This window comes from Dendrobates tinctorius, unplaced genomic scaffold, assembly GCF_039654945.1.
Source record: "Dendrobates tinctorius isolate UK_male_01 unplaced genomic scaffold, ASM3965494v1 ptg000211l, whole genome shotgun sequence".
NCBI classification, from domain to species: Eukaryota; Metazoa; Chordata; class Amphibia; order Anura; family Dendrobatidae; genus Dendrobates; species Dendrobates tinctorius.
Window position 1 is genome coordinate 1,756,732 of NW_027361878.1, and position 16,853 is coordinate 1,773,584.

Here is a 16,853-nt window from a genome sequence, read left to right on the forward strand (position 1 = left end):
TGTGGAGTGGGGAGGCTGTGGCTTCGGCGGCCACGACTGCGACGGCCACGGGCATGACAATTCAAACAGTACCTAATTTGTGACTACGATCACATTATATTTCTGTTACAGTGTCCATGTCTCCTCTGGTACATTCGGGAGACTACTTGTGACTTGAAAACACGTATGAATCATCATAGGTACACTATCTGGAGAAAAAGAATGGACTTTCCGGTAGCAAAACATTTCAAAGACTGGTCATACAGAAAGAGATCTAAAGTTTAAAATTATTGATACAGACCCACCCCAGAGATGAGCAGGAAATAGAGCAAAACTGTTAAAGGGAACCTGTCAGCAGGATTATGCATAGTAACCTACACACACTGTCAGGTCAGTGCTGTTATAATGATACCTTGGTTGATGAAATCCATCTTGTGGCTGTTTCTTAATCTTTATTTTCAGCTTTGTGTTAATGAGATTCTCGTGCCCTAAGGCGGAGTTCATGTATGTGTGCTCTGATTCGCTATTCATAATGCAGACAGCTGATATGTCACTGATCCCTCAGTGACCTGCCCCCTAGTTTGCATAATGAAGACCATCACATACTGAATAAAAAAAATCTTCTGCAGGCAGGTGCCACCCATGGCACCTGCGCTGTAGCATAATCACATGGTCACTGGGCATTTAATCCCTTTTGCAGCTTTACTTGAGTGAGGAAAAAAGAGTCATTTTGAAAATGGTGCCCTCTGCATCTGCGCAGTTTGTATAGAGATCCGATAGCTGCAGTTGCACAGGCTGCGCCAACTTGCTGGAGAAGACAAAAAATGTCCTCCACCAAGATGGCACCGCCCGCGCAGCTGTCAACCTTTTTGGAGACCTTCTGCAGAGTGTTTGACAAACCAGGTCGCATAGTGTCGGCCACTGAGTCTCTCTTTAACATTCAACAAGGTCACGTCGGGCAATATGCCATTCGGTTTCGTACTCTGTCCTTGGAACTGGGGTGGAGTAATGAGGTGCTAGTCGGTGATTTCTGGTGGGGGTTGTCGGGTCAAATTAAGGATGAACTTGCAGGTCGGGATACTCCTACCTCCCTAGAGGATTTAATTTCCCTGGCTACACGTATTGATCTACGCTTCCAGGAGCGTTCTTGGGAGTTTGCTCGAGAGAGAAGGTACTGTCGTCCAGTCCCTGCCACCTGTGGGCCTCCTAGCCCACGGTGGTCAACGTCCCATTCCGTTCCCACACCTGGACCTATGCAGGTGGATCGGGTCAAAATGGCGGATCTGCGTCAGAAAGCAAGGGTCTTGCAAGGCCTTTGTTTTTACTGTGGTAGTGCCTCGCATTTCCTCCGTTCTTGCCCTGAGCGGCAGGGAAACTCCTCTGCCTAGGTCAGGTAGAAGAGGCCTCCCTAGATGTGTGTGGCTCCTGTCATGGTTAGGACATGGTTAATGTCCTGTTCTCACAGGGTTAACTTTTGCCGGTCTCTCTTTGGATCTGGGAGTGGTATTTATACTCACTCCAGACTAGGATTCCCTGTCAGCTATACTGTTATTCTGGCTGTGTGTCTGACCCCTGGTGTGCTTGTATACTGCATTGCTTGTTTGATTCCCGTGTATGACCCGGTCTGTCCCCTCACCCTGTTCTCTGTCTCACATTTTTGGTACTATCGTCTTCTCCGGTTCTGACCTCCTGGCTTTGCTATCGTTACTCAGTTACAGTTTGTCCCTATTGTACCGTCTATTGCCCGTTCTGGTTTTCCGATCTATTGCTACGTCCTGACTATCCATTCTGCCTAACCCTTTGGTATTGTTGTGCTATCTCGTGCTTTGACTCCGGCTTAATCTGGTTTACGTCTCTGCCTATGCCCCTTGGTAACTTGTCCTGCAGTTACCTTTCTAGGAGTTTTCCTTCAGCTCCTAGCTCTGTGGAGCTTAGGCCACACCCCCAGCAGTCACATGCTTCAGACCCTGCTAGTCTGAAGCACGCAGCTTCACCGCTGCTGCCCTGCTCCACAGGTATCTTTGAGCACCGTTTTTGTACTCAGGACATGCGCACTGGCTCAGTGAGCAAGTGCAGTGTGGTGTTCCTGACAGCTCCTCTCTACCCTTAACTATGTCTGTCCAAACAATTTTTGAGAAAAAACGCTACTCTGAGTTGGCGTATGTGGATTCGGGCGCGGCAGGAAACTTCATAAGTCTTGAGGAGGTCAGAAAGCATCAGATTCTGGTCAGGGTTCTGGAGGAACCGCAGCTGATTTCCTCAGTAGATGGAAGGCCATTGCGTGAAACCGTCATGAAGGTTACAGAGGAGGTGGTGTTGCGAGTGGGAGCCCTGCATTGCGAGAGAATCACGTTCTACTTCCTGCCCAATTTGTCCCCTGCAATTCTTCTCGCGCTACCCTGGCTGAGGGTGCATGAACCTCTCCTTAACTGGCACTAGGGGGACATTCTACTTTGGGGTCTGCACTGCCATGATTGTTGCCTGTTACCAGTTCGTCCATTTGGAGTGTCTAGACCCGTCTCCGCTCCTGTCGGTTTACCAGCGGCTTCTTGGCCCTTCACGGATGTCTTCTGCAAGAGAGAGGCAAAGGGTCTTCCTCCGTGCCGGCCATACAAATGCCCGATTGAACTCATTCCAGGTTCTACACCCCCCAGGGGTAGAATCCATCCTCTGTCCCCAGCGGAGACACAAGCCATGTCGGAGTATATTCAGGAGAATCTGGCCAAAGGCTTTATCTGAAAGTCCTCTTCACCCGCAGGCGCTGGATTCTTCTTTGCCAAAAAGAAAGATGGCTCACTTCGTCCTTGTATTGACTACAGAGGTCTCAATGAGATTACTGTCAAGAACAGGTACCCACTGCTGCTCATCCCTGAGTTCTTTAATCGTCTGCAAGGAGCAAGGATCTTCACTAAGCTTGACCTTCGCGGGGCCTACAACCTAGTCCGAATTTGTTCCGGGGATGAGTGGAAGAACGCATTTAACACTCGGGACGGTATTTAGTTATGCCCTTAGGTCTTTGCAATGCTCCCATGGTTTTTCAAGAGTTGGTTAATAACATCTTCCGTGATCTGTTATACTCTTGCATGGTGGTTTACCTGGATGACATTCTGTTTTTTTCTCCAGAGTTGCCCACCCACAGAAGGAATGTTTGCCAGGTATTGCTGCGACTACAAGAGAATCAGCTTTGCTCCAAATTCAAGAAGTGCATTTTTGAACAGACTTCCCTACCTTTTCTAGGTTATGTTATCTCCGATTCCGGTCTCATGATGGATCCTGAAAAGGTGTCTGCCATTCTCAACTGGCCACAACCTCAGGGGATTAAGGCCATTCAACGTTTTCTTGGTTTCGTGAACTATTACCGACAATTTATTTCTCATTTCTCGTCACTAACTAAGTCGATCTCAGCTCTCACCCGCAAAGGATCCAATCCCAAAGTCCATTCATCTGAGGTGGAAGAGGCTTTCTTAACTCTGAAGCGGAGGTTTGCAGTGGCTCTTATATTGCATCATCAAGTGGCTAGCAAGCCATTTATTCTCAAGGTGGACACTTCGTCCACTGGTAGGAAAAAACACCGTGTGCACAACTGTGGTGGTGCCGAGGTAGGTTCCCAAACCATATATAGTATAAGGAAAACCTGGCACTCAACTTAAATGCTTAAATGGAACAGTTTATTTGTAGTACCAAACAAAACGTTTCGGTCAGTGAAGACCTTCATCAGTTACGTGCTCAAAGATTGTCTGTACTTAGATTGGAGGGCGCTTTTTGTATGTCCCTGTAAAGCCAAATGTCAGTGTGCTGCTGGAGCACAGTTAAGTCTTATCTGTCTGGCAGGGAAAGCGCAAGCCTGGTCCTCCTGGAACACAGCATCCTTTTATTGTCTACACCGACCACAAGAATCTGGCGTACATTCAGTCCGCACAACGGCTTAACCCTCGGCAAGCCAGATGGTTTGACTTCGAACTCCACTTTCGTCCAGGCATCAAGAATGCTAAGGCAGACGCTCTCTCCAGGTCCTTCCAGTCGGAGGATACTGAGGAGGATCCCTCTCACATCATTGACCCTTCTGGGTACTCACCGTGGCTCCGCTCAGGGTTACCTCACCACCACCAGGTAAGACCAGGTACCAGAGAATGACAGGGTCAGGGTACTTAGCTGGGGTCATTTCTCTAACTTGGCTGGCCATGCTGGAATCAAGAAGACTCTTTCTCTCATCTCTCACTACTACTGATGGCCTTACCTTGGACAAGATGTGGAGGATTTTATGGCCTCTTGCCCGTCCTGCGCCAAGAACAAGACTCCAAGGCAACTTCCCTTCGGGCTCTTGCATCCCCTTACAGTACCTTCTGCTCCCTGGCAACACATTGCCATGGATTTTATTACTGACCTGCCTCGTTCCTCGGAATGTATAGCTATTTTGGTGGTTGTGGACCGTTTTTCGGAAATGGCTCATTTTATTCCCCTACCCAGCTTACCATCTGCTCCAGAATTGACGAAGATCTTCGTTAGTCACATTTTCAAGTTTCACGGTTTCACTGTACACATAGAGTTGTACAATTTACTTCTCACTTCTGGAGAGCTCTCTGCAGACTCATGAAAGTAACTTTGGATTTTTCCTCAGCCTATCACCCTCAGACTAACTGCCAGGTAGAACGCGTCAACCAGGTCCTGATGTCTTACCTTCAGTACTTTACTAATGTCCATCAGGACGACTGGGTCAGCCTTCTTCCTTGGGCAGAGTTCGCATATAGCAATCATCCCAGTGAATCTTCTACCAAGTCTCTGTTGTACATCATTTTTGGTCAACACCCCAACATGTCATTCCCGGTTTCCCTTGTCTGGGACGTGTCAGCAGCTGACTCCATGTCGAAAGAGTTTTCTCTGATCTGGGGAGACTAAGGATGTGCTTTAGAGGGCTTCCAGCAAGAGGAAAAGATGCACAGATAAGAGACGCTTGGATTCCCCTACGTATCTTCCGAGTGAGAAGGTTTGGCTTGCGTCCAAGTATATCAGGCACAAGATTTCATCCTGCAAATTGGGTCCTCGCTACATCTGCCCTTTTGAAGTCCTGAAGCAAGTCAATGATGTTACCTACAAACTAAGGTATGCCTCGCTTTGTATTCCCAACGCCTTCAATGTATCCCTTCTTAAACCTGTGGTTCTCAATCGCTTTCATGCCACATCCAGTCACTCTCCTCAGTCCATTAACACTGGGAATGCCTTTGAGGTAAAAGATATACTGGCCTCAAAAAGGGTTAGAGGGAGAACCTTCTTTTTGATTGAGTGGAGGGGTTTCAGTCCTGAGGAGAGATCTTGGGAGCCCCGAGAGAACATTCGTGCCCCCCATATTATCAAGAGGTTCCTCTCCAGATGTAAGAAGGAGGGGCGTAAGGGGGGGTACTAGTACCAACATGTCCATCCATGCTCACCATACTCCAGTCTCCCAATGGGCTGCTGGGATCGGGGCGCGCCGCGCTGTCACTGTGCTCCCGGCCTTGCAGCCTCCCCAGGTTCCTCGCTGTCCACTCATGCGCACTCTTAGGCCTCAGCCGCGCACTTGCCGGCTGCACTAGGCTTCTGTCAGAGTCCTGACCCGGAAGTGATCTTGCTGGGCGCCAGGTGTCAGGTATATCAGACGGCTTGGACCGTTCCTCGGCGCCTGATTATTTCTTGCACTGCCTGTGTAGGTGCTCTCCCAGGTCCATGTATGCTTCCAGAGCGTGCTCTGCTCTGCTCTGTCCCTGTATGCCTGCCATGGCGTGCTCTGCTCATCCCAGGATCTTGCACCCTCTGTGAACTCTGCCTTGTCCCAGACCCCGTGTCTCTCTCCTCTGTGAACTCTGCCTTGTCCCTGATCCTCTGTCTCTCCATGGCCGCTCAGCTCCATCTCATTCTTGGTGAGTATCCTGATTCTTCTCCTTGTCCTCGAGCCGATCCTCTGGCACTAGCTATTGCTGTATACCTTCCTGCTGGGCCTGCCCCTGGTCCCTGTATAGGGGTCGGTTCCACCTGGCCAGCTCGCCCAGGTTTGGTCGGTACCATGATCCAGTGGATCCACTCTAGGTTTCGTAACACATACCATAAAATGAGAGGACAAACTGATTGATATACTATCCTATCTTTTATGGATTGGAAATGGAATTAAATATAACTCAGTATGTACTTTGAGGAGCGTTCCTAGTCTAGATATGGTGTCTGTAATGACGATATACTAAATGCACAAGTGTGAACATAATATACTGCTCAAAGAAATAAAGGGAAGACAAACAGCCTGTTGCAAATGGAATAGTGTTCCCTTTATTTTTTTGAGCAGTATATAATGAGAGTGCGTCTTTATGTGGGTCCACCATACAATTAGCCATCTTTTGTTATAAAGATATGCTGTAATTATCGCTCTTTCTAAAAGGAAAGTATAAGAATACATATTAGCATTTTGCCCTTTTTGAAGATGGCGACCGCAATCTAACAGAGCGTCCTGCAAATGCTCAACTCCATTACAATGAATAGATATTCTCCTATTGGCTAACATAATAAGATATTCGTATCACATGACGGACATACGCAGTACTGTAGAGAGTATAGGATGTCGGAGACAGTGCGGCTAGGCAATGATTTTTACATCTCTTTGATTATGATTATTGTTGGGTGAGTTGCTCTACCAATTTAAAATTGCTGTGAATAGTTAAAGCTATTTAAAGTGCAAAGCACTTTATTATATTATGAATGGACACTACTGTAACCAAATCTTTTTGCATATGAGCATGTATTGCACTCTTGCTGTATGATGCACTTTATATTTATACACCATGTACAATGAATTTATTATATTGTTAATATACTTAATGAAATGTAATTGCACAAATCATTATTTGTAACTATATATACCCCATCAATAGCACATTTACTTTGCTTGAGGAAAGTTCTATGAGCCGAAACATTGCAATTTGGGCTCAATAAAGTCCATTTTTTTCAATGTTTTGTCTTGCTTGGAGTGCTGCCTTTTATTGAAGTTTTACTATGTAACAAATTGAATATTTGCTTGGAGGCCTGGCACCCGCCTGTTTGGAATTATTAAATGATGAGGTTCCTAAACCCCTTTTTCCTCTCTCTATCTGTATACACACATACATATAATCTCTGTCTATCTATCTATCTATCTATCTATCTATACTGGGGACAGTGTGGATATACCTTGGGGCTTGGGCCCCTGATCTTTTAAGACCCTAGTAAGCCCCTTCCCTGTGGTAGCCTTTAGTGGGCTTTACACATAGCGATATCGCTAACAATATCGCTAAAGCATCACCGATTGGTGATGCAGCAGTGATATCGCTATGTGTGATACTTACCTCTGACCGGCTCCCCCACTGTCCATCGCTGATCGCGCGAGATCGCGCAGCTCCATTTCTCGTCGGGCGCTTCCTGCCGACGAGCGACGCGTGGACGCGGGTGGAGGACGTCATCATCGCCGCGTCTGAAAGGTAAGTATCGTCTGCTGTATCGCTGCTGCATCGCTGTGAGATCTTCCTGTGTGGAAGCTCACTAGCGACCATTTTGCGATGCACCAGCGATCCTGACCGGGTCGTATCGTGGTCGGGATCGCTGGTGCAACGCTAAATGTAAAGGGGCCTTTTGACTCTACCCTGTCCTTCAGACCACACATTCAAGCTCTTGCTACTTCCTGTCACCTTCAACTCAAAAACATATCTTGATTTCGATCTTTTCTACTTTTCTTATCAACAAAAATATTAGTGCACGCAACACTCCTTTTCTTACTCTTCTGCCTCTCCTTTCTGCCAATCTCTTCATTGGGTACATTTTATTGAGAGCATTTAGTTCAAAATGTTACTAGCAATTTACAAGGTCATCCAAAACCTTATTCCCTCCATACATCTCTCCCCTAATCTTACAGTATATAAAATTAGATAAGCTCTGGTCTTCACAAGAACATCCTCTAAAGGTGGTTTTACACATAGCGATATCGCTAGCAATATCGCTAAAACGTCACTGGTTTTGTGACGTTATAGCGATATCGCTAGCGATATCGCTATGTGTGATACTTACCTCCGACCGGCTCCCCCGTTGTCCATCGCTGATCACGCGAGATCGGGCGGCTCCATTTCTCATCGTCTGCTTTCTGCTGAGCTTCCTGCTGTGATGACAAGCGACGCTGGACGCGGGTGGGAGGACGTCAGGATCGCTGTGTGTGAATGGTAAGTATCGTGCGCTGCATCGCTGCTGCATCGCTGTGAGATCTTTCTGTGTCAAAGCTCACTAATGACCATTTAGCGATGCACCAGCGATCCTGACCGGGTCGGATCTCCGGTCGGATCACTGGTGCATCGCTAAATGTAAAAGGGCCTTAACTCTTCTCTGATTCACACACATGCTTATTCAAGATTTCTCTTGCGCTTCCCCCATGTTCTGGAACGAGCTATCCCAACCAGGTTCTCTCGAACCTTTGAAAAGTTTAAAAGCATCTCGAAAGCATACTTTTTCAAGTCAACTTTTCCCGATTTAATGGCCTCCTAAAAGGGCACTAAAAAATAATCATAATACAATAATAAAAATGATGTTGAGATGTTGCTCTTTTTTATTGACCTATCTGCACACAGATCAGGTCCTAGCAATGTAAATTTATATAAGCAAATCACAGAACAAACATCTCGTGTAAGATCCCTTTCTGATTGTCATCATGATGTATATACCAGCCACAGCATCTATCAGCGAAACCAACATGGCAAACTGCAAGTGACGTCAATGATTTGCTCCTTGACACTGGGGCCAGTGTGAAAATACAAAGGCAATCTAAAAGTGACAGAACAATCTAATAAAGTCTTTTTTAAAAATAACTTGTTTTCCGTTAGCAATGCTTACATGGATGATTTGGCTTTATATACTACTAGAGAAACAGCTTGTTATTGCACTTTACAGACATGTGGAAAATATGTTATATTTCTAGCATGACATATAAAGACTGAAGGATATTTCCACCAGATACGGTGCATTTATAGCTTATCAAAAAGATATGATTTACATGTCTAATCTGTGCATTCTAAGATACAAGTAACATTTTGGAAGCTCTTAGATTTTAATAATATTGGAAAAATAAAACTCAAACTCTTAGCATTCAAGAAGACCTAGAAGAAACTAATGAATTGTAAGGATTCTACAAGTAAAAGTAGAAAGATGGTAGCAATATAGGATGTCTATGCGTGGCAACTTTTTTCCTATCTTTAGTTATGCTAAATAATAAATGGTTGTTGTGCTTAATTGGAAAATGAACGTAACATATACAGTATTCCCTCTCCACACCACTTCTAAAGCCGTTTTAGTACATATGATTACTTATGTAAACATAAAAGATGTTATTGATGTTTTAGCCACTAGATGGCAGCGGTTTGCAGATTCAAAGGATAAAGGATGACTGAGAGGTGCAGGCGGCCATCTTGGAGTGGAATGGTCCCACTGTCCCTGTGATTCCTGTCAGAGAAGTAGAATCAAGTCAGGGAGATGACTACGGTTGGATACAGAATTACAGTAGAATCCACCCAAAGCATCGGCGGTGACATGAGTGGCCTTCTGCTAGCCTGTCAGGTAAAAACTGCACTCCAGGTGAAAGGCCCAGGATCCACTCCATGGTCTCCCAGCTAAACGGCTGTTTGGACCATTAGACAGACACTTCTGTGTTTAGTTGACGTCCGGTAAGTCCTGAGCTCAGGCCCCACCACAGGGATCCCGGGGGGAGCGTGCACGCAGGCTTCAGAGAGAGTTTGGCGCCAAACCTAAATTCACAGATAGAGACATTGCTGAGAGGCCTGTGTGAGCCTTAGCGAGATTCTCCCCTCAGTGGGTGAGCTGGTGTGTAGATAGCATCACAGAACTGTAATTGTAGAGAGTTGTTAAGTTTGTGAATCTCTGCGCTGCAGGGGCCGCCTCTTACACTCAGGTAATTACACCCTTGCTCTGGGTAACTCCCGGTTACCGCATTAGGCAGAGGCACAGGTCAGGCCAATGATAGTGTACCCGACAGAACATACTATCGGTTGTGTAGTGCAGGGGTCCTAGCTGATCCGGGCTAGGTGTGTGTGATAGATAACTGTGTTTCTATCTTGCATTTCCAGGGTAACACAGCTTTCTTTTTTAGTAAAAACTAGTTCCTTAAATTGCCGGGTAGTGTTCTTTGTCCTCGGCCCACTGTATTCTGGGAGAGACCATCCCGGTACACAGTCTACACCACCTTAAACTAGGGCTCCATGGCATTACTGAGAAGTTGACAATTCACATTAAAATTATGGCATTAGGGCTTGTGCAGTCTATATCAATAGAAGGGTGGAACTCACCGTCCCATTAAAAGTCCTTTTATTAAAGTTGCATAAAATAACAGAGGCAGGAGAGTCCTGTGTGGAGCTTGCTGATGGCTGTTTCGCACTGTATGCGCTTCTACAGGTGCCACCCTTATTTCTATTGATATAGACTTTACCTGTGTTGTTCATTGCATTGGATTGGTACCAGAGATCTCGGGGAAGGATCATTCAGCATTTCCCAGACACGGTCAGATGTGTTGGCTACAGGTGTTTCAGCAGTGCAGATAATTTTTGCTTTTTCCCCGTACTCATTGAATTAGGGCTTGTCCAGACAACCGTAGATTGTCTCATCCAAGAATCGGGCCGATTATTCAAATCACACGCTGATCAGAGTTTAATGAGAGTGTGAGCACAGTGTGATCCGATTCTCCCTGATGAGGAGAAGATGTCGGACAAAAAAATCCATCTTTTCCATTCTATCAGTCCGTTGAAATCAGACTGCACTCAAATATCACCAGAGTGCAGTCCGATAATTTGAAAGTACTGCAGTTCATATGCACCTGGGCTCTTTGACCTTTCTTCGGTGCCAGCACACTGCAGTACTTTACTCTGCCCTCAATAGGGCAGCAAAGTACGCCTGCAGAGGAGTGCAATGGCGGGGAGACTGTGTGGATGACTTAGGGACATGTCATCAGCACAAAGCAAGAAGGAGGGCGGCAATTGTAAGGAGATGGGAGGCACCAGACCAAGAACATAGACACCTCTCGGACCGGACCGTAGGCGAGTATAATAAGAGTTCTTTTTCTTCTCTTTCATGTTGGGGATGGGATCAGATACACAGCATTATACTGCAGAATGTTGTATATCAGGGCTGAAAGATGGTGGCCTTATCTCATATTGGCCAAACCTGGTGACAGGCTCCCTTTAATCTATCAAGTTTTATCATGTAATAACTTTGCTGTGCTGTCAGCAGCTTAGATGTATTTTACCATACATGTAATCAGCTAATAATTGCAACGTCCACATCTTGACCTAATATATTAAAGGGAATCTGTCACCTCATTTTTCCAATATGAGATACTCTGCCCTTTCCCACCGGACCTCTCTGACCTTTCCCGGTGCCTGCGCACTGCAGTACTCTTCTCTGCCCTCAACAGGGCAGATAAGTACGCCTGTGCAGGAGCCGCGGCAGAAGTAAGGAGAAGGACGTCATCGCTAAAAGATGGGAGGAGCCGGACCAGACCGCAACACCCATCGGACCGGACTGGACCCCCCGGTGAGTATAATATAACTCCTTTTTCTTAGTTTTCAGGTTACATCGGGAGCTTATCTACAGCATTACAGAATGCTGTAGATAAGCCCCTGATGGCGGTGGCCACATCTCATATCTGAAAAATGAGGTGACAGATTCCCTTTAAGTAAGAAATCCTGCACTTTATATTTTGCTTATGGGACTAAAATGTCACACTAAAGTATACCTGGAAATAGAAATGCATAATTTATGGTGTTTGTGGAAAAAGTATGTAAGTGAAATGTGCAGAGTCAATGTTGTATCCCTTTTGTTGGTAGAGTATTTTTGAAATTTCACAAAGCTCGCAATGTAAAATCTTTACTCTTTTAATAAAATCGAAATATAAAAAAATACATTACATACATTAGACCCAGTATGGACACTATGGGACCAATTCATTAAGGCTTTTATGAAGAAAAGTGTCAGAAAAGCTTTTCTGTGGAACGCAGAGTTTCACAAACAATTTGCAACTTTTGCCATTTTCCCGCTAGTTTGAATCAGTTCCACCAAAAGATGCAGAGGTGGGGAGAAACCAGGAGTGGGATATTGTTATGCTGCCCATCCAATCCATTAAAAGTGATGGCATTGTGTTCACTAGAAATGTTATTGACTCAAGCAATATTTCTGCCATGATGCATGGAATGTGTAAGATGCACCAAATTCATTAATGGGGCTGTCCAGGTTTAACATGAAAGTCTGTAGTCTCTTCATGTGACTGCAGACTTGTGAATACTCACAGTCTTCATGATACATATTATCGGGACTCTACAGCATTGGCACTGAGAGTGAGCTGTCATATTGTTAGGGTTAGCGGATCACGCTAATTAAAATAAATAATAAAGTGCTATCGCAACCCGGGGTCCACCGTGCAGAGATGTAAAACTGCTGCTAATGTGGACAATAACGAATTAAAGACAGCGAACGAACTCCTAAATAGGACTGTGTTAACTCCACATGGTGTAAACAGAACGCACAATGCACAGCTCTGTTACCGTCACAGAGAGGTAGAACTAAAGGGTTGCACTCGCTCTGTGACTGACCCGTGCCAATCGCACACATGGCCGAAACAGATGCTGTGTCACAAGAATAATACTAAAACTGACGCTAACTAGAAACCCTGTAGACTTCACAGGGGACCACAGCTCTATGGTTGGAACTTGCCCTGAACGTCCACTCTGCGAACCGCACACATGTGGGAAACAGATGCTAAGCCAAGCGGGCACAAAAAGCCCTAACTGGCTAAAACTCAGGAGGTAACTAAACACACAGACTGGTAATATATCCAATTACACACACCAACCATAAATGATACTAGCGCACCAGTGCGTGCCTCTGAGAGCCTTTTATACATTATTAACCTATATAGGAAAGAAATCCCAAGAATATACTGAAAGAGAATTATCTAAAAAAATTGAATATCTAATTTAATTTAATGTATCCCTTACAAAAGACATTCAAAATCATGATAAAAATATCAAATTTATTGTATCACAAAAAAAGGACATAAATTACAACAAAAAATATAATAATGATGAGACAAATATTTTACAAAAAGAATTTAATAATAAATTACATATATATATTATTATTTTTTTTAAACAGCGGTGTGCAGAGGACAAGAGGTGAAATCACAATGGCTAATAAAGAGAAATAAAAGCACTAATGAAAGGGTGAGGGCTATATAAAAAAAAAATATATATACAGTATATATATGCTGAAAAAAGTGAAAATAATATTCTGTGAATAAGTTATACAATTTCATAAAAAATACACAATTATATACCAAAAAATATTGGTGATAAAAACTATTTGTAATTATAACTAAAAAATATATATTACAACATACAAAAGTGCATATAATGACCTGCTGGGTTATCTGACTCGGACTGAGGAAGCGGGCAGCGAAACGTGCGTTGGAGTGGTGTGTGCAGGGGGCAGTGGCTGATCCTTTGGCGGGTATGTACTGGTGAATTTCACATGCACATTGCACTTTGTACTCATTATTAATTAATCCTACTGGGTTGGTATATACAGCATATGTACTTTACTTTGAGTCAGATAACCCAGCATATCATTATATGCACTTTTGTATGTTGTTATATACAGTATATTTTTTAATTATAATTGCAAATAGTTTTTATCACCAATATTTTTTGGTATATAATTGTGCATTTTGTATGAAATTGTGTAACTTATTCACAGAATATTATTTTCACTTTTTTCAGCATATTTTTTTTTTTAATATAGCCCTCACCCTTTCATTAGTGCATACATATATTTTTTTTTAAATTCGTTTATTAAACATCAGGGTACAAAGAATGTACAACATACACAATGGCTTATGATAACAGGCATTATACAAAGCGCACATGTCTCCGTCCATAGTAAAATATAATACAAAGATATTGCACACTCTTATAGATAAACAAGGTAATATGTACATTTCCTTCCAAGCATATGTAAAGGATAATTGTTTATGCATTTTCCAACATGTATATCAATCCAATTTCACTTTTTCATTAGTGCATATATTTAACTTTATTAGCCATTGTGATTTCGCCTCTTGTTCTCTGTACACTGCTATGTTTTTTTTTTTATTTAATATATATGTAATTTATTATTAAATTCTTTTTGTAAAATATTTGTCTCATCATTATTATATTTTTTTGTTGTCATTTATGTTCTTTTTTGTGATACAATAAATGTAATATTTTTTATCATGATTTTTTGTGAATGTCTTTTGTAAGGGATATACCTTTTATACATTAGGCTCATATCCAGATGGACAGGACCTTGCCCGTGGACCGATCCGGAGCTGCCACATCACCTGAGCAGCTGACGTCCAACCTCCAAGACGCCACATCACGGACATGCTCAGTAAAGTGATCTCTGGACTTAAAGAAGAATTGTTTTTTATTATTCAGCTGTGTGATCCGACAACTTTTATTTTGATCTCTGGACTAAGGGCCCTGTCACACATAGTGACTCACCAGCGATCCCGACAACGATATCAACTTGTCAGGATCGCTGGTTTGTCGCTACATGATCGCTGGTGAGCTGTCAAACAGGCAGCTTCACCAGCAATCAGCGCCAGCGACGCCGAGCGCGCGCGTTGCTGTGTATGTTAGTTACCAGTACGCTGATGCAGGGAGTTGGTAACTAAGGTACACATCGGGTTTCTAAGCAGCGCGCGTCACTTAGAAACCCGATCTGTACCTTGGTTACCAGCTCCCTGCATCAGCGTGCTGGTAACTAAGGTACACATCGGGTTTCTAAGCACCACGCGCTGCTTAGAAACCCTTTGTTTACCTTAGTTACCAGCGTGCTGATCGCTGATTGCTGGTCTCCCGCCTGTCACACACAGCGATGCGTGCTGGCCAGTGGGAGACCAGCGATCAAAAAAATGTCCTGGCCATTTCAGGACGATCAGCGATAACCGGCAGGCGTGCCAGTCGCTGGTCAGTGTCACACACAGCGATCTCACCAGTGAGATCGCTGTTGCATCACAAAACTTGTGACTCAGCAGCGATCTCGCTAGCGAGATCGCTATGTGTGACGGGGGCTTTAGGCCTCTTTCACACATCCGTTTGTGTCCATCAGTCAAAATCTGCCGTTTTGCAAGAAAAATGGATCTGCCATTTTTCTTGGCGGATCCGTTTTTTCCATTGACTTGCATTATCGGCGGATCTTGACGGATGGTCATCCGTTGGATCCGTTTTTTTACGGATCCGCCAAAATTTTGGCATCCGCTGACATAACTGGACGGACCATGAAATGTTTTTTTTGCCTGGCTGGATCCGCATTTTTCACTGCGCATGCCCGGAAGAATTACCTTTGGCAGAAATTTAACCCTAAACCCGCTTCTGGCGGTTGAAAAATCTCTCTCTCTCTCCTTATTCCAGACACGGTTCCTTTAAAATTCTACCTTACACGGATCCGTCAAAACAACAGTCTGGTGCCACCCGTTTTTTTCAATCCGCCTACGGATCCGTTTTCCGCCATTTTGGCGGATTTCGACTGAGCAGAAAAACTGATGTGTGAAACAGGCCTTAGTCTCCAGAGCGTAAGGCTGTACCTGTATTGCCACTGGAGAGTCAGCAGTAACCAGACATATGGCATGAACCTGAGCAAGACACTGGGACTGACGCCTGCGCTGAGCAGCAGTCTCAGTAGCTGGACCTCAGTGGGAGACCGCAGAGCCAGATAAGGCTTGGGATCCATCCCATACAGCGGGAAAATCCCAGCGCCTAACACACATGACTGCAAATTAGCGAAATAACTACTTTAGCTGCATTCACACTAGATGTGTAAGACCTTGCTCAATTTTCTTGCATATATTTTAGAGACTAGACAACAAAAAGTTGTGAACATGTAATGGTGGTCTCCTCCCAGGACTGGAACTTTCTGGAACCCTCCTGTCCTATTTATAACTTTCCCGGTTCCCTGTAACTCCGCCCCCCATGACCAACGGTTTCTAAAGCCCTAAGCTGCTGTCAAGTCCTGAACTCATGCTCTCCCCTGCCATCTTGTGGTCAACCCAAGGTACTGCACTCAATCTACACTTTTCCCAGCTGTTTCCCTTCTGTCATAACTAACATCTGTCTAAAGTGCACAAACCATCCTTTCTTCTTGCTGACAAGTCCGTCCGTCCGGTCACCTTCCCCACAAACACCTCCATGAATCTTTAAACAGAAAAAGAGAGCGCTCCTAATCACAATACCCCAGCAATGAAGGAAGGTACAGTAGATCAATGCTATGAACTCACCTGAGGCAGTTGTGGGAGGCACAACGCTGATATACGTGTATGGATTAGCCTTTCAAGGCTGCAGCTACCACCATGGATCCTGAAGATGACAAAAGGGACCAGTAAGTGAAGAAAAATAAAAACATGGTCTCAGGAGTGCTGCAAATGATGGAAAAATCCAAATGTGTAGAAAAAAAAAGTTTCTTTATTCATGGAACACGTTTCAGAGTCTGATAAAGGAGTCTTATGGACACTGAAACGAGTTACATGAATAAAGAAACTTAATTTTTCTACACATTTGGACTTTCCCATCATTGGCAGGGCTACTAAAACTACATTTTTGCTTTTACCTTTCTTCTCCATGAATCCTTGGAATTCAAAGTAATTAAATTACAAAAAATTACATAAAGATACATTTTTTCTGACTAAAAAGTGAAATGTTTCTTTCCTAAGAAGCTCCAAAAAAGAAAGGGAACACATAACTCAATTCATGCAACTCAAACCATGGGCAGTATGGGTCAGAGCCTGGCTGCACGAT

The 16,853-nt window shown here is 44.2% G+C and overlaps 1 protein-coding gene across 1 annotated transcript in view; it reads left to right on the top strand.

Annotated features, from left to right (window-relative positions):
- Window positions 1-818: 818 nt before the first annotated feature.
- Window positions 819-16,853, top strand: part of LOC141058129 (mucin-2-like) — an 80,179-nt gene continuing 64,144 nt past the window's right edge. The window contains exons 1-5 of the mRNA XM_073554288.1: window positions 819-1,150; window positions 3,103-3,134; window positions 3,217-3,537; window positions 4,598-4,692; window positions 4,889-5,348. Of these exons, the coding sequence (XP_073410389.1) occupies window positions 819-1,150; window positions 3,103-3,134; window positions 3,217-3,537; window positions 4,598-4,692; window positions 4,889-5,348 (1,240 nt within the window). The remainder of the gene's footprint in view (window positions 1,151-3,102; window positions 3,135-3,216; window positions 3,538-4,597; window positions 4,693-4,888; window positions 5,349-16,853) is intronic.